Below are 19,549 nucleotides of genomic sequence, written 5' to 3' on the forward strand. Positions count from 1 at the left end.
CCCCTGCCTGTCTGGGCTGTCCTCCCCAGTGGCCCCAAGTCCCCCATCACATGTCCCACTCCTCACTGGCCTGTCACCATCGCCCCCACACTCCTGTGCGTCGCGTCACAGAAAGGTCACCAGACCTTTTCTGGGTTCCCCCTGACTTCCCCGCTGGAGGCTGGGGGTGGGCTTCAGGTGTGGGGTGCCACCTCCCGCCCCCTCCAGACTGAGGCCCCAGGTGGCTCCCCAGGGCCCTCCCTGGGCTGGAACGAGGGCAGCGTGACAGCACGTGCTGGGAGGAAGCGGCTCTGGGTCCTGGTGGGCCCCTCCGCCCGGAATGCCTGTCTTGAGACGTTCTCTTGCCTTTCCGGGTCCACCCCCCAATGCCATGTCCTTGGGGGTGGCCTCGAGGACGGAGCGGGGACCAGTCCTCTTGGAGGGCTGGGACCCGTCCCGCCCCGTCTGGGGACCCCCTTGGGGTCCCGCCTGGCCCCTGGGGCAAGTGGTTAAAATAAACACAGGTGCGTTACAGGGGTCTGGGATGAGTCTGGAACCGGGTCTGGGCCAAGCATGGAGTCCTGATGACCATGGCCTGGCCCGGGTCTGGCTCAGGCTGGGATGATAGATAAGGCAGTGAGTATCGAGCGAGGAGTAAGGGTCCGCCCGCCGGGGGTTACAGTCAGGCCGGTTCAGGGTCCGTGTTTACGGCCAGGGAAGGCAAGGGTTCACCTGAGACGGACAGAAAGCTCCGGAGCTCAGGCAGGAAGGTCGTTAGGTCCTCGAGGCCCAAGCGCACGGGTCAGTGTGGAAGCAGCGGGTATGGTCTGCTGTGTCCGTTTAGAACTAACGAAACGTGTCACCGACCCTCCGGGGGCCCCCAGACTCCCGAGGGAGGCTGGGAGAGGGAAGGAGAGGGGTGTTTGGGGGTGTCCTGGGAGGCTGTGCGGGCCTGGGGGCTCTCGAGCCAGTCCCCTGTCGGGCAGGACCGCAGCTCCCAGGATGGGGACGCTGAGCAGGGCAGGGCTGGGTGTCCGTCTTCGGTGTCCCTCGAGGCAGCGGGTGTGTGCGGGGACGTCCTCCGAGCCCCTGATTTGATCTGGGCCCGAGGCTGGGGCAGGAGCCTCACGCTCCCCTCAGTAACGGCCGCTGAGGTCAGAAGCAGGCCCAGCCCCCCAGGGCCGCCGCCCAGGAGCCGCAACCTGGGCTGAGCGATGGCCGCGCGCTTCCGTCACCAAGCAGGGCACGGCCGGCCAGAGATGCGCTCTCGAAAGGAGGCCCCGGGCTCCGCGGAGGGCTCGGGCAGGCGGCACCCGGCCCCTTCCGCCCCAGGTCCGTCGTGCCCACCGCCCTCCCGGTTACAGGAGCGCAGGCTCTGTCCTGCACAGTGTGTCCCCCGGCTCGTGGTCCTGTGGCCACCCCCAGCTTGCTATGCCCCCCAAGACCCTCTGCCCGCCAGGTGGGAGGACGGAGGGCGTGTGGGGCGCAGCCCGCTTAGTCCTTGCATTCATTTCGCTCTCGGGCTGGGACACGAGATGTTCTCTGGGGCCAAGGTCCTTGCTCTGAGACTGCTGTCCCTCCTGTTCGGTGAGTCCTGGGGCCCCCTCTCAGGGGCAGCCATGGCGGAACCCCCGCTTCGTCGCCCTGCCGGCGCGCAGAGGAAGGCCGACTGCGGTTCCCACCACGAAAGGCCGATTTCCGGACTGTGCACACTGTTGGCGACGAGGCCATGTCGGGTCCCGCCTGTGCCTGCCCTCGGGTCCCCCTCTGCCGTGGGTGGCTGAGGCCCGCGAGTGGCCAGGGATCTGCACCCCAGGGGCCAGGACACCCCACCCACGCACAGGGACAGACTCTTAGCCTTGAGCAGATGTGCCTGGACGAGACCAGACCATTCAGACGAAGGTTAGGGTTAGGTCCACGCAGACCCTCCCCCAGGAGGACCAGTCTGTGTGCCTGTCAGACAGCCGTGCTCTGGTCTCCGCTCCGTCCTCGAGGCCACAGCGGGACGTCCTCAAGTTCCCTGGGCAAGCTGCTCTGCTGCAATGGATCTGGAAGGCCAGCTTTCGGGGGAGGGCCGGGAGCCCAGCTGCGTGGCCGGTCCTTTCCGGCGGGGCCGGGTCCCAACACCTGGCAGGCCCCTTAGACCCTCGGCAGAACAGCAGCGGGACCCCGGAGCAGCCCCCCGTCCCCCGCGCTCCCTGCCAGGATCTGGGGCAGCCTCATAACTCCGAAGCCTCTCTCCCTCGTACACCACATTTATTGACTCTCCCAACGCCCGGCCCCGGGACGAACGGGCCACAGGCTGTCTGGGGTGCAGGGGTGGGCTCAAGCTGTGTCCCACCCCCGTGTCCCTGCAGCTGCCTGGGGGAACCAGAGAGCGGCTCAGCCCCAGCAGCTGTCCGGGCTCAGTCCCAGCAGCAGGAGCAGGCAGGCGAAGAGAGCGCAGGTGCGTTCCTGGGCCTGTGGCTCCCAGCGCACCTGGGGGGCGTCCGCCTGCACCTCCAGCCCGCATTCCTCCAGCAGGACCCAGGCAGGTGTCTCTGGGTCCCAGCTGCTCCCCAGGACCTCTGGTGGCAGGGACACGCCCCTACACTGCTGCCAGGGGCTGCTCTGCTCCAAGACGCTCCCCACCTGCCAGAACAAGGAGGGAGGTTGTTGTGAGCTGTGCGTGCCCGCCTCCCCCCATCGCTCCTCCCTAGGACCCCCTTCACCCCTGGGCCCAGCCACCCACATGTGTCTTACCAGGTCCAACCGCCCAGAAAGCTCTCCGGTCTCCAGCATCTTCCCGAGCACCGCATGCTGGGTCTCAGTCAGCACTGGGGGGAGACTTCCGCTCAGAGGGGGTTCCAGAAGGCCTGGCCCGACAAGCCCCTACCCCTGCCCCGCCCGGCCCCACTGCAGGAGCCTCTTACCGGCCAGTGCTTCCACCAGGTAGAGGACAGGGCGCGCCAGCTGCCCTTCTAGCTCCCCGGAGCTGTTCACCAGGCACTCCAGGACGGCGCCCGCTGGACCTTCCAGGGTGGGCACCACCCCACAGCTCAGGCCCTGCTCCAGCTGGGGACGGGGCCGGACGGTGAGTCCAGGCGGCGGGTGCGGGCCCCTCCCGCCGGCCCTCCTGCCCCGGGGCTGCTCACCTCGTCCTCCAGAGTTTGCAGGGCCCGCTCTTCCCGCAGCACCTGCGCTAAGCCCGCCAGCAGCTGCCCGCACAGTTCCCGGGACAAGCACCGGAGGGCCCGGACTTGGGCCCACACCTCTGCCTGCAGGTCCTGGAAGTCTCCCTTGAACGCAGGACCGACCTCAGCAAACCCGTCTGTGGGGAGAGGACTAGCACTGACCTTGGAGAACCCTGGTGGGGAAGGGCAGACTCCCAGGTGGGAGAAAGGGGTGCCCGCCCACGTTCCCGGGCTTGTGGAGCAGGTACTGACCTGACCGTATCGTTAAGCCTTTATAGTGTAAGCCTCCGGAGAGCTCGCATTCGATTGTTCGCCTTTCAAAAACCAGCTTGCGGTCTGGGCAGGGCAGGGCGAGTCAGGGCCGGGAGCAGGCCCCTAGGCCTCACCGGCCATCACCACCACCCAGCACTGGCAGCCCAGGGCAGAAGGGAGGCTTGGGCCGAGGCTGGAGTGAAGCTGAGCGGGGCTGGTGTTGGTTAGGCCGTAGAGCTCCCCTGCCCCGGCTTTCCTCGGGCACTGGGGATCCCGGCCGGGGCCTGCCGGCCGAGCTGAGCTGCGCAGAAGGCCCCGGGCTGGGCGGGAGGCGCCCACCTCACCTTCACTGGGCGGCATGAAGGTCTTCGGCCTCTTGCCCTTCTTATCCCAGTAGAGGAGGACATCTGTAGCCCCGGGGGGGAACAGAGATGGGGCAGGTCGCCCAGTGACCCCAGCCACTGCCACACCCCCGGGGGCTACCCTGTCCCGTCCCAGGCCCGACCTCGGCTCCTAGGCCGCCCGGGAAGCTGGGCCTCCTCGCCTCTCTGCCAGGGCCGCAGGAGGCACCCCAATCCCAGCTCACCCCAGTCAGGGTCAACGAGCAGCTGGGCCACTTGGAAGGCCAGGACGGTGCCCGCGGGGATGCTGACCTTCGTTTTCTGGCTCCGACGGCCCTGGCCTTGTCCCTGTGGGGTGGAGAGGGGCTCGGGCCTGGCTCTAGGTCATGGGCTGAGGAGGCTGGGTGCAGGTGGGGGGGTCTGCCTGGGGACACCCCGCTGGCCTCCCCGACCCCTGCCCAGTTCACGACCCTCGCCGCACACCTGGAAAGATAAGGCTCCAAGCAGCGCAAACTGGCCGGATCCCTCGTGCTTCTGGGTCTGGCTGACGGTCACCTCCTCCTGCGTCTGCAGGACCTCTGTCACCACGCACACGTCGCTCTTGCAGTTGCGCAGCTGCCCCAGGACTTTGTGCTCCGGCTGCCGCAGGCGCCTGTGGCAGGTGGTTGACCTGGAGGCTGTGGTGGGGGGCAGGGGGTCCTGCCCTCCCCCTCTGTGGGCCACGCTGCTTGGGGGCTGCTGCGGCCCAGGAGCCCAGGACCTCCGGGGGGGCCCAGGCCCGGGATTCCCATCATTCCCTCCCGGGGAGCTCCCAACAGTGATCCTGGGGGGTGGGCCATGGTGGGGGAGGCACAGACCCAGGAGTGCTCCGTGGACACCGGCAGACCCTGGCGATACCCAACCCTCGGCCGCTGCTCACCTAGCCGCTCCTTCCCCCACTTGCTGCCCCTCCCTGGATTGAAATTTCAAAACTCTACCCTGAACTACTGTTGCTCTTCACCCCTGTCCCGTGTGGGCTCGGCTCGGCCTGGCCCCGCCGGCCCTCAGGATGCCGTCACCCATCACCTCGGCAGCCTCGTCCCCCTCTGCCGGGCTTGACGGGCCCCCGGGGCCTGTACTCCCCCCACCCCGGCCGCCGTGCTGACCCTTGGCCTTTCACGGCCACCTGGTGACTCCTGATGCCCCGGGCTGGTGACCCGGGGGCTGCCCGGGGGCTCACCTCTCTCGCTTCATGGCGTCCCAGACGTTGGGGTCCACTTGCCGTGTGCACACTTTCATTGAGATCCTGAGGTACTCGGACACCGACGCCTGGCCCGCAAGCCTCCCCTGTCCCGCGGCTTCCAGCTCCCCGCCGCCCTGTGCCTCCCCGTCCGTGCAGTCGAAGACGCGGATGGGCGTGCTTTGTTTCACGTCTAGAGCCAGAGCAGAGCTGAGGGCCCGTCCCCCCGTCGGTCCCCGGCCCCTCCCGCGCAGAGGGTTGGAAAGGCCGTGTTGTTGGAAGGCTGAAAGCCCAGAGGCGCGGAGCCCGCAGCAGGCCCCCCGTCCCTCCCCTCCCAGAGGACGGGGTACCTGGTTCTGGGGCGCCAGGCTCCAGAATGTCCCTGATGGACAGGTTGAGGCCCGTGTAGCGGGCTTTCTGGAATCGCGACATTGGGAGCTTCCTGCGCAACAAGCAGTAGGGCTGGAAGCCGGCGGAGCTCTGCAGGCTGTCCACGGGGATCAGCTTGCCGCCGTGGTCCAGCTCCCGGACCACTCTCTTGACCACGCCCTCGAAGGTGGATGCCATGGCTCCTGAGGAGGACAGATGGGCCAGCCGTGTTGCCCTCCGGCTAGAACAGTGGGGGATGGGGGCACCACTCGCTGCTTGGATGCCTCCACCGGCAGGGAGCTCTCTTCCTCCACAGGCCGGCCTGGGACGCTCTGACGGGCAGAAAGCTCCACTCCTGCTGGTGACCACTCAGCACAGGAACAGTGTCTGCCCGCCACCCCCCTCGCAGCCGCGCCTGGGGCTGCTGAGCGCCTCTAGGCTGGGATGGGGTTCGCAGGCCTCTGTGGGACTCAGGCCACCCGCGCAACAGGACTGTGGCCGGAGTGCCCACGGGAAGCCCCGGAGAGCCTGGGACTCTTAGTGCTTGCTGAGCAGGGGCCAGGGGAGGCCAGAGGTCTCAGGGTGCCCCCAGCCCCACGCTCTCGTTACTGGGGCGGCCGTCTCCCTGGGTGAGGCGTTCAGAGGGCAGGAGAAGCAGCAGGGCCCACCAAGCTTCCGGGGACTTGGCAAGGGGCCCACACAAGGCTCTGCCCCAGCGTCCCCAGCTTCCAGGGATGCCCTCTGAGGCTCTTCCTGTGCCCAGAATTGCATGAGCCCCCAGCCCAAGGCTGAGGCTTCAGGGACCAGAGCCTACAGCAGGCCTGACCCAGCACACAGGAGGCCTGGGCCCCAGGCAGAGCAGCCGGCCTTTCCCGACCACTCCTGCCAGGCGGAGACCTTTGAGCCTCGGTGTGGGTCTGGATTCGGAGTGGGCCACGGGGTACCGGGAAGGGGCCCCCCTGCGGTCGAACCCGAACCCAGACAGGCTTCCTAGAGGCCTCAGGCTTCCCTAAGCTTGCCTGGGAGGGTGCTGGGACCTCGTGGTCGCCCAAAAGGGGCGGCATCGCCCCCACTCAGCCGGAGCTCCCCCTCACCAGGCAGTGGGGACGGCACTGGGCGTGGGCTGCAGCTCACCGCGACGGTCACCCCTGGTTCCGGGCCCACGACGGGAAGCAGGTCCGCCCTGCAGACCGGAGCTGGGAAGCGTGCAGGGAAGTGCACGGCTGCGGGAGCCCAGACCCAAAAGTGAAACTTGAGTCTAGTGACGTGACCGGCCGGCCCTCCCAGAAACGCCCCTGCCAGTGCACCCCGTGGGGCCCCACCCGCGGCCCCAGCGCCCTCGCCTCCCCCTCCAGCGGGAGGTACTTCCCGTGGCTTCCTTCTTACAGCTGGAGCCCAACAGACACGGCTCTGAAGGCGCGGACGGCCGGCAATGCCGTGGAGATGTGCGCATCCACACCCAGCTGGGAGCTGCCAGCCCGGCCCCGGCCTCGCGCGAGGCCACTGCACGCCTGCCTGCGGCTGTCACAGACCCCACAGAGCAGGGGGGCGGGGGCAGAGGGACCCTGCGGGGCCACCGACAACCACGCTCAGCCTCGCCCTCTCCTCTCCTGCGTGGGTTCAACAGAAACGAGGGCGTCTGTTCACGCACCAGCCCTCCGCGAAGGCTCACGCGGCGTCCCCTGAAACACCAAAACGTAGAAGCAACGCAGAGGCGCATCAGCCGAGGAAAGGGCTCGGGACCTCCGTCCAGGGGAAGACCCAGGAGGGAGGGAAGGACATACTGACGGCCCGGGACACGGATGAGCCTCAAACGCAGGCCCAAGCCCTAGAGACAGAGTAGATGAGAGGTCGCCGGCTTAGGGGGGTCGGGGAGTGACGGCTGACGCGTACACCGTTTGTTTCTTTCTTTTTTTCAAGATTTTATTTATTTGAGAGAATGGGAGCGAGGGAGCGTGAGAAGGGAAGGTCAGAGGGAGCAGCAGAGCCCGATCCAGCGGGGAGCCTGACGCGGGAATCCATCCCGGGACTCCGGGGTCCCGACCCGAGCGGCAGGCCGTCGCTCACCCAACAGCCCCCCAGGCGCCCCACGTGTGTGCTCATGCATGTGTTTGGGTCTGTACACGCTTGTGTGTATTGTGCGTGATCTCGGGGTGGGGGCCGCAGGCCTGTGCCGCACCCGGGGTTGCGGGTACCAGAAGGCTGTCCTGTCTGGTCCCCGCCTGGTCCCTGCACGCAGCCGCCTCTGGGGGACCGGGTGTGAGGCAGGGGCGCCCGGCAGGAGCCATCGGCGGGCAGGAGGGGCAGCACCTGGGCCACGTGGGCCACGGTGACCACGGAGGTTGGCCCACGGTTCCCGCCTGCCTTGAGGCCATTGCCTGGGGCTGCAACACCTCGGGCTGGGTGCGGGGGGGGGGGGGCGTTGGTGAGTCTGTGCATTTCCTTGGCCCGTTTCCAGTTTTCCATCAATAACCAGAGTGAGAGGGACTTGCCAGGCCCAGGGCCTCTCGCCGGGACGTCTGGACTCCTGACTCTTGACGGAGGTCAGAGGTCAGCCTGACAGGACAGGACTGAGCCGGCCGGGAGAGGAGCGGGAGAGAAGGTGGGAGGTGCCGGTCCTGCGCCCTGTCCCCTCCCTGGTTCCCTTTCAAAGAGCAAGGGGGCCACCAGGACTGAGGGCGAGGGCCAGGAGCTCTGGGGCGACACCATGTCCACCTCGAGCCCACCCTGCGTTACTCTGAAGCGGGTGGGGCTGCCCTGGGGGTCCACATCCAGGGAGGACACACGTCTCTGAAGGCAAGCCGTGACCCCAGACTGAGGTCCATGGAGGTCATTTCCGTGTGGGCGCCTTGAGGTGGACGTCACTTGCTGCACCCAGGGACTCTGCCTCCATCCGCCGGCTGGCCGTGCCGGCAGGGGGTGGCCGGGGCTGGCACGGGCTGGTGCAGGGCGGGCTGTGGCAATCCGTGCAGACGCTGCCGTGCGGGTGCCCAACCCTGGGCAAACACACAGGCCATTGAGATCCCAAAGATAACTCAGAGAGCTCTGGAGGGAACCGCCCCATCACGGAGGAGATGGGACTGTTAGGGCCGTTTTAATGTTAAAACCTGTTTAACTCTTAGGGCTGCTGAGCCAGAGCGACTCCATGTTGCCCAGGTAGCCGTGTTGTTGTTTACACCCACGGACTTCATCCGGGAATAAACGCCCCCGTCCTTCCTGGTATGGTTCCGGGTATCGATTCCAGGAGTAAACGCCTTAACAATAGAAGCCAGGTACGTTGGGTCTGCGGTTATGCCCTGAAACACCACCTGGCCTGTGAGATCGGGACAGGGTCGCTCTCTTCGGAGGCGGCCTTGGCCGGTCAGTCTGACTTCTAATGCTTGGCATAGAATAAGGCTTTGCATTACTTTCACTTTGTCTCAGTCTCGTTCCTTTGATGACGGACCCCAACAGGACAGTGCCCCGAGGCCGCTGCATTCCAGGCTCAGGGTTTTGGGCACCAGGGCCGGTGCCAGGGGCCCCAGGTTCTGCTGGGTCCACGACGGGCCCCTGTGCAGCCCATCACCACACCAGCCCGGCCCGGAAGGGGGAGCAGCCCAGGACCAGCTCCTCCCAGAGCTGACTCCTCCGGGGACATTCCCCAGCTTCCTGCGGTACCCATGACCTTGCCAGGCGGTCATTGCCCACGCTGTCCACAGGCTGCCCTGGGGGCTGGGCTCCCCTTCCTCCAGTGGCTGCCCCTCCCCCTCCCTACCTCTTCTACCCCCCCCCATCCCAACCCCTGGCCAAATCACCTTCTGTCCTGCGCACATCTCTGTCCCGCCCTCTGACCCCCGGGAGCCCTTGCTCCAAAAAGCAGACGCTGTCAGGATTGGAGACCTCTGACCCGATGCCGCTGCAGGGCCAAGCGCAGACGAAGTCCCATCTCGTGGGGACTGAGTCCCCCGCGGGGCATTCCTCCTGCTCAGCACGGTGGCCACCCTGTCGGTAGCCCAGGCGTTGGGGTGCCTCTTCCCAGCACTAGCTTGGCCCAAGTAGGGGAGCTCTCTGGGGAATGGGCCAGCACCAGAGTGGGGGCCCTGGTGGTTCAGGGGCAGTTCAGGGGTGCCCCTGGACTCAGGAGGGGTGTGAGCGGCAGGAAGGCAGCTTCCTTTGAAAGCCCCCTACTGCGGGACCTGCTGCGATCTCTCGGGTTCCCTGAGCTTCCCACCTGCTGCGGAGAAACCCACGCCACAGGGTGGTTCCATCCCGACGGGGCCTCTGCTCCAGGAAGCGGCCCCCTCGCTCTGGCTTCCGGTTTTCTGAGTCCCCCTCTGCCCAGGCTGGGAGAAGCGATCACTGCTGCTGGATGGAGTCCAGGCGTTGCTGGGGCGGGAGGGGAGGAGTCACCGGCGGGACCCTAGAAGAGGTCTGCTCAGTGCTGGGCCGTGAGGACGGTCTCCGCGAGATCCACCCATCCTGGTCCCCAAGAGCCTTGGGGAAATGCCGTGATCGAGGGAACCGTAGACCCCAACACTTCTCTCCAGAAGGATCTGGCTCAGAGCGTCTGAGGGTCATGCTTTTGAGTGAGGGTTGGGGGTGGGGTGCGATGCCGGGTGAAGCGGCGTCCCTGGGGTCCCCGGGGGCGGCTGTCTTCTGCAGTAACTTCCTGCTCCCTTCCCTCTGGGAGGAAAGGGGAGGGGGCACCCGTGGTGGAGTGGTCCCGGCCCACCAACCACCTGTTCCCACCTGACAGGGGCGTCCCCAAGGGGTGCATGTGCAGCAGCAATGTGCTGGCAGGACAGCTGCAGGGCGTGCCCGTGGCGGGAACCCTGGCTCACTCTTTCATCACGTCCTTTTTAGGCACCGAGGTGCCCCCTGACCCGGTCAGTACCTCTCTCCCTTGCGGCTGCGCCCCAGAGAGCAGACCCCAAAGCCAGTCCTTGCCGGGGAGGGACGGTCTGGCCGCGGCTTTGCACAGGCAAGTGGTCAGCCCGGCTCAGCTGAGCCCCCGGGCAGGTGACCCAGTGCTGCGTGGGGGAGCGGGCAGCCCTCAGCCAGGGGTTAGGCGGTCCTCACCCTGCCCCATGGGCTGCGCGGCCTTCACTAAGCCGTTTCCGCAGACGTTGGCCCCAGCTGCCGGCCAGGGCCCCAGAGTGGATCTGGCTGCTCGTGCAGAGGCGTGGCTGGATCGCGTGTGTGCCCATCTGGGACTAGGGGTGCGGGAGCCCCACCGGGGGGAGCGGGCGGCCTTTGTGGCCTATGCCCTGGCTTTCCCCCGGGCCTTTCAGGGCCTGCTGGACACGTACAGTGTGCAGAGGTGAGGCCCAGGTTCTACCCTGGGTGGGCCCTGCAGAGTAGCTGCGGCCTCTTGGACCTTCGTCCTTCCTGCCGGCAGGAGCGGTGTCCCTAACTTTCTGGCAGTGGCCCTGGCGCTGGGGGAGCTGGGCTACCGAGCGGTGGGTGTGAGACTGGACAGCGGTGACTTGCTCCAGCAGGCCCAGGAGATCCGCAGGGTCTTCAGGACAGTTTCGGTCCAGTGAGTCCCCTGGGGCGGCTTATGCCCACTGAGAGATCCTCTTGGGGGCGGGGGCGTTGGGCCGGGGCCCAGGAGGGAGCAGTGTGTCTCTCCCCAAGGGAGGAGATCTGACCTGGTTGCTGCCAGCAGAGACATCGGGACCTTGGCAGGGAAATCAGGGATGGGTTCGCTCGGGGGCTCATAAGCAAAAGGCCAGCGCCCGGGTGGCCGGAGGCAGACGGTCAGCTGTGGGGGAGGGGTGCGTAACCGGGAGGGAGAGCGGATCGGTGCACCAGGGACCATCTGAGGGGCTGCCCCCATCACAGGTTCCAGACGCCCTGGCTGGAATCCATCTCCATCGCCGTCAGCAACAACATTGGCGAGGAGGAGCTGGCCCGGCTGGCCCAGGAGGTGGGGTAGGGCAGGGGCGGGCCAGAGGGGGGCTCAGGGGTCCCTGGGCCTGCAGACGCTGACAGGCTTCCGTGCCACCTTCTCTCTCCTGGTCCAGGGCAGTGAGGTCAACGTCATTGGCATCGGCACCAGCGTGGTCACGTGTCCACGCCAGCCTTCCCTGGGCTGCGTCTATAAGGTCGGGGTGGGATCTGGGACCCAGCGGGGTGGGCCTGAGGGACCACTGGCCGGGGGAGGAGAGTCCGGCAAGCCCCGTTTCTGCAGCTGGTGTCCGTGGGAGACCAGCCGCGCATGAAGCTGACCGAGGACCCCGGGAAACAGACGCTCCCTGGGAGCAAGGCCGCTTACCGGCTCCTGCGCGCCGATGGTGAGGCCCGGCCCACGCCTCCCACGCCTCCCTGGTCCTCCTCAAGTCCCCAGGCCCCCCGCGTTATTCTCGGCACACACTCAGGGTCTCCGCTGTTGGACGTGCTGCAGTTGGCGGAGGAGCAACCCCCCCAGGCTGGCCGAGAGCTCAGGGTCTGGCCTCGAGGGGCCCAGGAAGCCTGGACCGTGAAGCCTGCCCGTGTGGAGCCCCTGCTGAGACTCTGGGTCCAGCGGGGACAGGTAGCCTCCTCCTCCTCCCTTAGTCTGCTCCTCCAACCCAGGTGGAGCCCTGGTCCCTGGTCCCTGACCCTGACTGCGGACCCGACCCTTGCCTTCCCTCTTCCCTCCAGCTGTGTGAGCCCCTCCCATCTCTGGCCGAATCGAGAGCCTTCGCCCAGCTGTCCCTGAGCCATCTGAGCCCGGAGCACAAGCGGCTGGAGCAGCCTGCCCCCTACCCCGTAGGTGCAACCCCGCCCCCATGCGCCTCCATGCACCCCCACCCCCCCTCGCCCCCTTGTCCCCCAGCCTCCCCTCCATCCCTGTGGCCACCCATCATCCTCTCTCCTTCCTGTAGGTGGCGCTGTCTGATAAGCTCCGGACACTGGTGGCCAGCCTGCTGGCCGGAGGGTCCTCATGAACATGACGGGGTCAGGGCCACCACAGACCAACACGAGTCACTCTCTGTCCTGCACACCGTGTCATGTGTCTTTCTTTGCCCATCTTGCTGCTCACCGGACCCCCAGGGCCTGCATGGGAGGCTGCCCTCGGGGGTCAGCGCCTGGGTTCCAGCTCCCAGGGAGGCCCAGGCACTGCCAGGGTGGGGAGATGGCCCCGGGGCTGGGGTCTGAGGGCGGCCGGGCGCTAGGCCGAGGCTGGCAGTGGGAGGCTTGTGCATCTGGGCTGTGGGGCCAGGTCTGAGGCCGGAGGGAAAGGGGGGCTCATGGTGCCCACCTAGGAGCTGATGCGGTTACTGCCGGAGGCTGGGGAGGGAGAGCCACGGGTTGGGGCTGAGGAACCGAGAGGGTCTTGGGGATTTCCGGGATCCAGGCGTGGCCCCAGATTCCCACGCTGGCCAAGGGCACCCCATGGAGGGGTCAGCGGGACGCCTCATGCTTGCCAAGCCCAGGAGAAGCCCGGGCGTCCCTGGGCACTGCGGAGGCCGCCCTGCGGGACTCTATCAGGGGGTCGCTGTGCTCCTGGACGCCACCATCTGCCACGGGGACACCCAGGCTGGCCTTGGGGTAAGCCAGCTCTGGACCCCGTAGCCTTACTGAGGAGAGGAAGTTTTGGTGGGTGTGCTAAGCCAGCGAAGAGATGAGCAGTTCTGGGCTGGTCCAGCTCCAGTGTGGACGAACCTGGTCAGGTGTCCGCTGGCTTGGGTGACTCGGGTTGCACCAGAACCAGCCGGGAGAGATGTCCTCGGCCCTGTGGGGCGGTGGAGCCAGGCCTCTCTGACCCTGGCAGCACTGGGTGGCAAGGGCACGCGAGGCGGGGTTCTGGCGTGCGGAGGCGCTTCCCAGAACAGGTCACCTCTTCCAGCATCTGTGGCCAGACTGGCTCTTCCAGACCCCAAGGCTTAGGCGGGGCCTTGGCCTGCATTCCTGGGGGAGGGTGACAGGATGTGGGGCAGAGGCTCAGACAGATACAGACTCACAAACACCCAAGCGGCAGCAGGCCCAGGTACCCATGGGGCACTGCTGCCCAGCGGCACACTTCCTCGGGTCAGGACCCAGGAGCCCTGTGCTCCAGGGTCGGGTGGAGGGGGAGCCTCAGAACGGGCCAGGACCCAGATGGCCCACCCCAACGGTGGCAGGCCCCTGTAAGGGCACCTGGGTGCCGGTGGGGCCGCCCCCTCAGCTCTGCTCCACCCCAGGCCGCCCTGAACTCAGAGGTGGTGACACCTGTCTCAACCATCCTCGTCCCCAAGATGTTTGGCTGGGTCGGAATGGCGGGGGGACAGCCCAGCTCGGGGCCCCAGGCAGCGCCTGAGCTCAGAGCTGGACCCTGACCTCTGTCTGGACCTGGGCCCTGCTGGGGTCTCCTCAGGGCTGTCCACACCAGCCCAGAGGGGTCGGATGTCAGGGAGAAGGGCCCCGCTCCCCCCTTCTTGCAGAACCACCTCCCAGGGATCCTATGCCTGCCCCGGGGAACAGAGGACAGACCGGACACCCCCCCCACTCCAGCTTCAGGCCAGCTACTCCCTGCCAGCAGCAAGGGCAGGAGGGCCCTTCACGCGCCCCGGATATTCACACCTGGGGGTGCGTCTGGGAGCGCCCCGGCCCCCACCCAGGAAGCGCCACCACGCCTGCCCCCGGTCCTGCCTGTCCAGGGCCAGCTTCTAGGTCAGGCCTGGGCACGACTTCCGAGAAGCAGCAGCGGCAGGCGCTTCTGGATCTGGCTGCGCGGCTTGGGGTGTGCCGGGGGTCATGGCTTGGGGGGCGTGGGGCCAGGCCCGCGGGGGCCCTGTGGGGGCTCTAACCCTGACAGCTCTGGCTGAAGGGATCCAGGCCAACCAGGGGCAGACCCCAGGTCGCTCTGCCCTTGGCCGTCAGTCCGGACGTGGGCTTGAACCCGAGTCGGATCCCAAGAGTGTGGGTGCCGTCCCTGCCCCGGTCTGTGAGGCCCCTGAGGGACCCTGTCAGGTGAGTGGGAAGGGAGACTGCAGAGACCACATGAAGGAAGATGGGGTCGCTGGGGAAGACAGCTGGGAGAGTCAAGGGCACTTGGCCCATCCCACCCCTGCTCTAGGACCCCCAGAGCTCCCGGGAGGAGGGGGCCCTTGCGGACCTGGCAGCTTACACCGCAGCCTGCCTGCAGGAGGCCGGCTTTGTGGGGACTCAGGCAACAGCGCTCACACTGTCCTCAGCTCCGGAGGCCCGGGGCGAGCCTCTGGAGGCGCAGGTGAGCCATCGCCCCCTCCCTGGCCCCAGCTCCTGCTGTTGAGTTCTAAGGTTGGGGCACGGCTGCACCTGCCCGCGGGGGTGTGGCCATAGGTCGCTGACGTCTGTTCCTCCCCGCCAGGTGTATGCCCTGGTGAGCCAGCTGCTGGCGCAGGTGCCCAGCCTAGCCGAAGGGAGGCCCCGGCGGGCGGCCCTCCGGGTGCTGAGCGCGCTGGCCCGGGAGCACGCTCGGGAGGTGGTGCGTGCACTGCTGCGCAGCTCGCTGCCCCCAGACCGGTAACGCGCCTCCCCCAGGCCAGCAGCCACATCCCCAAGGTCCCCAAACAGCTCTCTTCCCCCTTCCTGATTGGCGGTGGGGGGCGGAGCCTCTGAATTGCCCCGCCCCCACCCGACTCCCGTCCTCCATCCTCTCCCCACACCCCCACACCCCCAACCCCCGCCTCGGGGGTCCTCCGGGGTCCTCAGGGCTGTCCTGGCGTGGGGGCCTGCCTTCCTCCTCCAGGTCACACTGGGAGCCCAGGCTGGGGCTCCAAAGTGGGACGAGCAAGCCAGGTGGCGGCTTCTCCCAAGCGTCCCTGGCTCTTTGGTCACTCTGCCCAGGAGACGGTCTCTGGGGTTTCCTTCTGTACATGGGCTGTGCCCAACACCAGGTCTGTCGCCCTGCTGGTGGCCCCAGGGAGCCCCGAACGGCCCCCGCCGGGCAGCTTAAATTTTTCCTCTGGGGTGTGCGGGTGGAGTGCCTTGGGGTCGGTTTCCCGACTCCTCCCCAGGCTGGAGTCCTCGGGGTGCCTCCCACCCTGACCTGGGGACTCCCCACATCAGACCCTGTCTCAGGGGCTCCCACCCCCAGGGCGGCGGCTGAACTGTGGCCCAGCCTGAGCCGGAATCAGTGCGTGAACGGGCAGGTGCTGGTCCAGCTGCTGTGGGCGCTGAAGGACCAGGCCGGGCGGGAGCTGGAGGCCTTGGCGGTAGGTGAGGGGCCCACGCAGCCGGGGGCCTCCCCCAGGACCTAGGGGGTGGGAGGGTCGGGCCCCGGGGTGGGGGCACCAGGGCGGCAGGCCCGGCGCGTTGGTCACGTTCCTCAAGGGTCCGAGGCCTCGTCCTAGCTCTGCGGGGCGGAGCCTGAGCCGGGCGGCTTGTTCCACAGGCCACTCGGGCCCTTGGGGAGATGCTGGCTGTGTCTGGCTGCGTGGGTGCCACGCGGGGCTTCTACCCACAGCTCCTGCTCCTGCTGGTCACGCAGCTACACCAGCTAGCGCGGGGCGTGCGCGCCCCGGGCTCCCCGAAGGTGTGGGGCCCCTTGCAGCGGGGGCCGCCGCACAGCCACGCCAGGTGAGGGCCCGCAGCCCCGGCCCAGGGAAGGGGGTTGGGGCCGGTGCCCTCCCGGCCCTTCCACCCACCCGCTGCCTGCCCCTACCCAGCTGCGCGGTGGAGGCCTTGAAGGCCTTGCTCGCCGGGGACGGTGGCCGCATGGTAGTCACGTGCATGGAGCAGGCCGGAGGCTGGAGGAGGCTGGTCGGAGCCCACAGCCACCTAGAAGGCGTCCTGCTGCTGGCCAGGTGCGGGAGGGGGCGCGGGGGAAGAGGCGGGGGCGGGAGGCGGGGCCGGCTGGAGGCTTCTCCAGGGGCTGCAGGGGAGACGAGAGAGCGCCCCATCTCCTCCCCATCCAGTGCCATGGTGGCCCACGCGGACCACCACCTGCGAGGCCTGTTTGCGAACTTGCTGCCGCAGCTGCGCAGCCCCGACGACGCGCAGCGCCTCACGGCGATGGCCTTCTTCGCCGGGGTGAGCCTGCTTCCCACGCGGCCGGGGAGGGGCGCCGGCTGCGCGCGGCCGCCCTCGCGCGCGCTGACCACAGGCCTCCCCGCCCCCCCCCTCAGCTGCTGCAGAGTCGGCCCACCGCGAGGCTCCTGCGGGAGGAGGTCATCCTGGAGCGGCTCCGGGCCTGGCAGGGCGACCCCGAGCCCACCGTGCGCTGGCTGGGCCTGCTGGGCCTCAGCCACCTGGCGCTGGACCGCGGGAAGGTCAGGGACAGGGCCGGGGGCGGGGGACCGGGCGGGGCCGCGAGGGGCCGCCCACGAGTCGCTGCCCCCGCAGGTGCGGCACGGGAGCAGGCTGCTGCCCGCGCTGCTGGGTGCGCTGGGCGAGGGCGACGCGAGGCTCGTGGACGCGGCGCTGGGCGCGCTGGGGAGGCTCCTGCGGCAGCCGCGGGCGCCCGTGCGGCTCCTGAGCGCCCAGCTGGGGCCGCGCCTCCCGCGGCTGCTGGACGACGTAAGCCCCGCCCCCCAGGCCTCGCCCCCGCGCCGCCCCACCCCCGTTCCGGCCCATCCCTCCCCCGCCGCAGAACCCCCCGCCCACCAGGCCCCCGGATCACCGTCGGGAACGCAGCCTGCTCCGTCTGCCCTGACCGCGCCCTCCCACGCAGGCCCGGGAGTCGGTCCGCGCCTCGGCCGTGGGGCTTCTCGGGACGCTGGTGCGGCGGGGCCGGGGCGGGCTCCGGGTGGGGCTCCGCGGCCCCCTCCGGAAGCTGGTGCTCCAGAGCGTCATCCCTCTGCTGTTGCGCCTGCAAGATCCCAGCCGCGATGCCGCTGAGGTCAGCTGTCCCCCAAGACTGTCCCATTGCTCTCCCCACCCACCCCCACCCGTCCCCACCCTGCGCCGCTCCTCGTATTTCTATGAGGACCTCAGGTGCGAGTGTCCAGGGCTCCCGGGTTCCTGGTCTTTCCTGGACCACATGCCCTGGGCTCTTCCACCTCTCATCCTGGCCACACGTGGGGTCCCTCCAGCCACTTTCTGGACTCTAACCCTGCTCCCTTCCCCTTCCCTAGAGTTCAGAGTGGACCCTGGCCCGCTGTGACCAGGCCTTGCGTTGGGGCCTGCTGGAGGACACGGTCACTGTGGCCCACTACGACAGCCCTGAGGCCCTAAGCCGCATCTGCCACTGCCTGGTCAGTAGGGGGAGGACGGTGACAGCGATGGGGTGTGGTCAGCTGCCCACTTGGCCCGGTATGCACCAGGCTCTACCCCCAAAACCCGGTCTCCTCACTCTCCCAGACAAGGTGGGGGCATGTCTAAGACCTCTGGCCCTGAGGCCTTGCCCTGGGGGTTCCCCGGGGCCCCCGAGCCCTGGGCTGACGTCTGCCACCTGCTCTCCACGTGCCATGGGTCCTGGGATACCGGCATGACCCTGTCTGCCCCCAGGCTCAGCGGTACCCAAGTCACACCCCCAGCTTCCTGAGCCAGACCCAGGGCTACCTGCGGAGCCCACAGACCCCTTTGCGCTGGGCCGCGGCCGTGCTCCTAGGTGAGTGAGGCAGTCCTGGTGTCCGTCCCTCGCGCTCAGAGCTCTGGGAGCCGGACCACCCTTCCCTGATGGGCGCCGGCGGCCAGCGCTCACGGGCATGTCTCGGTCCAGGCTTCCTCGTCCATCACACCAGCCCTGGCCGTGTCAACCAGGACCTGCTGGACTCCCTGCTCCAGGGTGAGGGTCCAGCTGGCTCACCGGCGTGTGGGGTCCTGGAGAGGCAGGGGGCGCGAGGTCGCAGCGGATGGGAAGGGACGGGTGGAGGGCCCGGGGCCTGGGATACGTTGTGGTTCTGAGAGCTCTCTGCCCTGCCTGAGCTGCCCTGTCCCTGCAGACCTGGGACAGCTGCAGAGTGACCCAGAGCCCGCCGTGGTCGCCGCGGCTCACGCGTCCGCCCAACAGGTGGCGCTGCTGGCCCGCGCCCAAGCCGGGCCCCGCCGCCTCAGCCCAGGTCTCCTCCGCCTGCCCCTGCCTCTCCTCGGCCCAGGCCTCTGGCACCCCAGCCGGCCCCCCCGGCCCCCACCAGTCTACCCCACCAGCCCGTTCCAGCCCCGGAGCGTCATAGGCCGCTGGGGCTGCCTGGGACCCAGCTGGACCTGAGCCTGACCAGCTTGGAGGGTCCCCGGGGTCGCAGACGGGCAGCGCTCCGCTCCGGGGCCAGGCCTGGCAGGGGCAGGTGTGCAGGAGCGGCTCCCCTTGAGGGCCCCCCACCCTGGGCCCGGGCCTGGATGCGCACCAACCCTCCCTCTCTAGGGGCGCCCCGCCCCGACAGCCACGCGACCCAGGACCGGGGCGCCTTCTGTCCAAGCGCCGTCTTGCCTTCAGCCCGCCTTGCCCGCGTGGGCCCATCTGTCCCCACTCAGGCCAGCAACCTGAGTGTGCCCCACCCCCAGCTTGGATGGCACCTGGCAGCTAGCTGGGGTCCGATGGGGGCACGGTGACCCTGGCCCAACCCCGGGAGCTGTTGCCACGAGAGGCCGCCTGCTTGCTGGGTTCACGCATGGCCTCCCCACTCTGCCTCCCCTGCCTGTCTGGGCTGTCCTCCCCAGTGGCCCCAAGTCCCCCATCACATGTCCCACTCCTCACTGGCCTGTCACCATCGCCCCCACACTCCTGTGCGTCGCGTCACAGAAAGGTCACCAGACCTTTTCTGGGTTCCCCCTGACTTCCCCGCTGGAGGCTGGGGGTGGGCTTCAGGTGTGGGGTGCCACCTCCCGCCCCCTCCAGACTGAGGCCCCAGGTGGCTCCCCAGGGCCCTCCCTGGGCTGGAACGAGGGCAGCGTGACAGCACGTGCTGGGAGGAAGCGGCTCTGGGTCCTGGTGGGCCCCTCCGCCCGGAATGCCTGTCTTGAGACGTTCTCTTGCCTTTCCGGGTCCACCCCCCAATGCCATGTCCTTGGGGGTGGCCTCGAGGACGGAGCGGGGACCAGTCCTCTTGGAGGGCTGGGACCCGTCCCGCCCCGTCTGGGGACCCCCTTGGGGTCCCGCCTGGCCCCTGGGGCAAGTGGTTAAAATAAACACAGGTGCGTTACAGGGGTCTGGGATGAGTCTGGAACCGGGTCTGGGCCAAGCATGGAGTCCTGATGACCATGGCCTGGCCCGGGTCTGGCTCAGGCTGGGATGATAGATAAGGCAGTGAGTATCGAGCGAGGAGTAAGGGTCCGCCCGCCGGGGGTTACAGTCAGGCCGGTTCAGGGTCCGTGTTTACGGCCAGGGAAGGCAAGGGTTCACCTGAGAC

General features: G+C 68.3%; 3 protein-coding genes across 4 annotated transcripts; 2 read left to right on the top strand and 1 right to left on the bottom strand.

Annotated features, from left to right (window-relative positions):
• Positions 1-2,218: 2,218 nt before the first annotated feature.
• LOC122905489 (gasdermin-D-like) lies at positions 2,219-6,578 on the bottom strand. Of its 2 annotated transcripts, none has more exons than XM_044247051.1 (11): positions 6,468-6,578; positions 5,315-5,536; positions 4,965-5,157; positions 4,229-4,397; positions 3,991-4,093; positions 3,749-3,811; positions 3,405-3,488; positions 3,114-3,289; positions 2,892-3,033; positions 2,722-2,795; positions 2,219-2,610 (listed from the first exon to the last, which is right to left on the bottom strand). In XM_044247051.1, the coding sequence occupies exons 2-11, from the start codon at positions 5,529-5,531 to the stop codon at positions 2,362-2,364; spliced, it is 1,470 nt and encodes a 489-aa protein (XP_044102986.1). In that variant the 5' UTR covers positions 5,532-5,536; positions 6,468-6,578; the 3' UTR covers positions 2,219-2,361. The 2 variants fall into 2 exon arrangements, with proteins under 2 accessions (XP_044102986.1, XP_044102985.1); XM_044247050.1 differs by having other exon boundaries at positions 6,428-6,578.
• A 3,696-nt stretch (positions 6,579-10,274) lies between these two features.
• LOC122905490 (nicotinate phosphoribosyltransferase-like) lies at positions 10,275-12,298 on the top strand. Its single transcript, XM_044247052.1, has 8 exons — positions 10,275-10,632; positions 10,711-10,851; positions 11,157-11,241; positions 11,339-11,419; positions 11,506-11,608; positions 11,693-11,847; positions 11,958-12,065; positions 12,182-12,298. The coding sequence occupies exons 1-8, from the start codon at positions 10,400-10,402 to the stop codon at positions 12,242-12,244; spliced, it is 969 nt and encodes a 322-aa protein (XP_044102987.1). The 5' UTR covers positions 10,275-10,399; the 3' UTR covers positions 12,245-12,298.
• Positions 12,299-12,716: 418 nt separating this feature from the next.
• LOC122905285 (maestro heat-like repeat-containing protein family member 6) lies at positions 12,717-18,411 on the top strand. The gene is made up of 15 exons (XM_044246954.1): positions 12,717-12,848; positions 14,160-14,249; positions 14,356-14,508; positions 14,629-14,783; positions 15,358-15,475; positions 15,655-15,839; positions 15,929-16,066; positions 16,178-16,292; positions 16,388-16,531; positions 16,605-16,778; positions 16,933-17,100; positions 17,336-17,455; positions 17,709-17,811; positions 17,923-17,988; positions 18,146-18,411. Exons 1-15 carry the CDS (start codon positions 12,717-12,719, stop codon positions 18,409-18,411), a joined length of 2,127 nt encoding a protein of 708 aa, XP_044102889.1.
• Positions 18,412-19,549: the final 1,138 nt, after the last annotated feature.

The sequence above is a fragment of the Neovison vison genome, chromosome 4 (genome assembly GCF_020171115.1).
Source record: "Neovison vison isolate M4711 chromosome 4, ASM_NN_V1, whole genome shotgun sequence".
In the NCBI taxonomy this organism is placed as follows: domain Eukaryota; kingdom Metazoa; phylum Chordata; class Mammalia; order Carnivora; family Mustelidae; genus Neogale; species Neogale vison.

Bases quoted from the DNA above. Each gene is read 5' to 3' on its own strand.
- LOC122905285 (XM_044246954.1), top strand. From the start codon at position 12,717: ATGCTTGCCAAGCCCAGGAGAAGCCCGGGCGTCCCTGGGCACTGCGGA. The intron at 12,849-14,159 runs GTAAGCCAGCTC...CTTGGCCGTCAG, and splicing joins ACACCCAGGCTGGCCTTGGG to TCCGGACGTGGGCTTGAACC. The intron at 15,476-15,654 runs GTAGGTGAGGGG...CTTGTTCCACAG, and splicing joins GGGAGCTGGAGGCCTTGGCG to GCCACTCGGGCCCTTGGGGA.
- LOC122905490 (XM_044247052.1), top strand. From the start codon at position 10,400: ATGGGCTGCGCGGCCTTCACTAAGCCGTTTCCGCAGACGTTGGCCCCA. The intron at 10,852-11,156 runs GTGAGTCCCCTG...CCCCCATCACAG, and splicing joins TTCAGGACAGTTTCGGTCCA to GTTCCAGACGCCCTGGCTGG. The intron at 11,609-11,692 runs GTGAGGCCCGGC...GCACACACTCAG, and splicing joins CCGGCTCCTGCGCGCCGATG to GGTCTCCGCTGTTGGACGTG.
- LOC122905489 (XM_044247051.1), bottom strand. From the start codon at position 5,531: ATGGCATCCACCTTCGAGGGCGTGGTCAAGAGAGTGGTCCGGGAGCTG. The intron at 4,094-4,228 runs GTGTGCGGCGAG...TCCACCCCACAG, and splicing joins TTGGAGCCTTATCTTTCCAG to GGACAAGGCCAGGGCCGTCG. The intron at 3,812-3,990 runs GTGAGCTGGGAT...CCGGGGCTACAG, and splicing joins GCTCGTTGACCCTGACTGGG to ATGTCCTCCTCTACTGGGAT.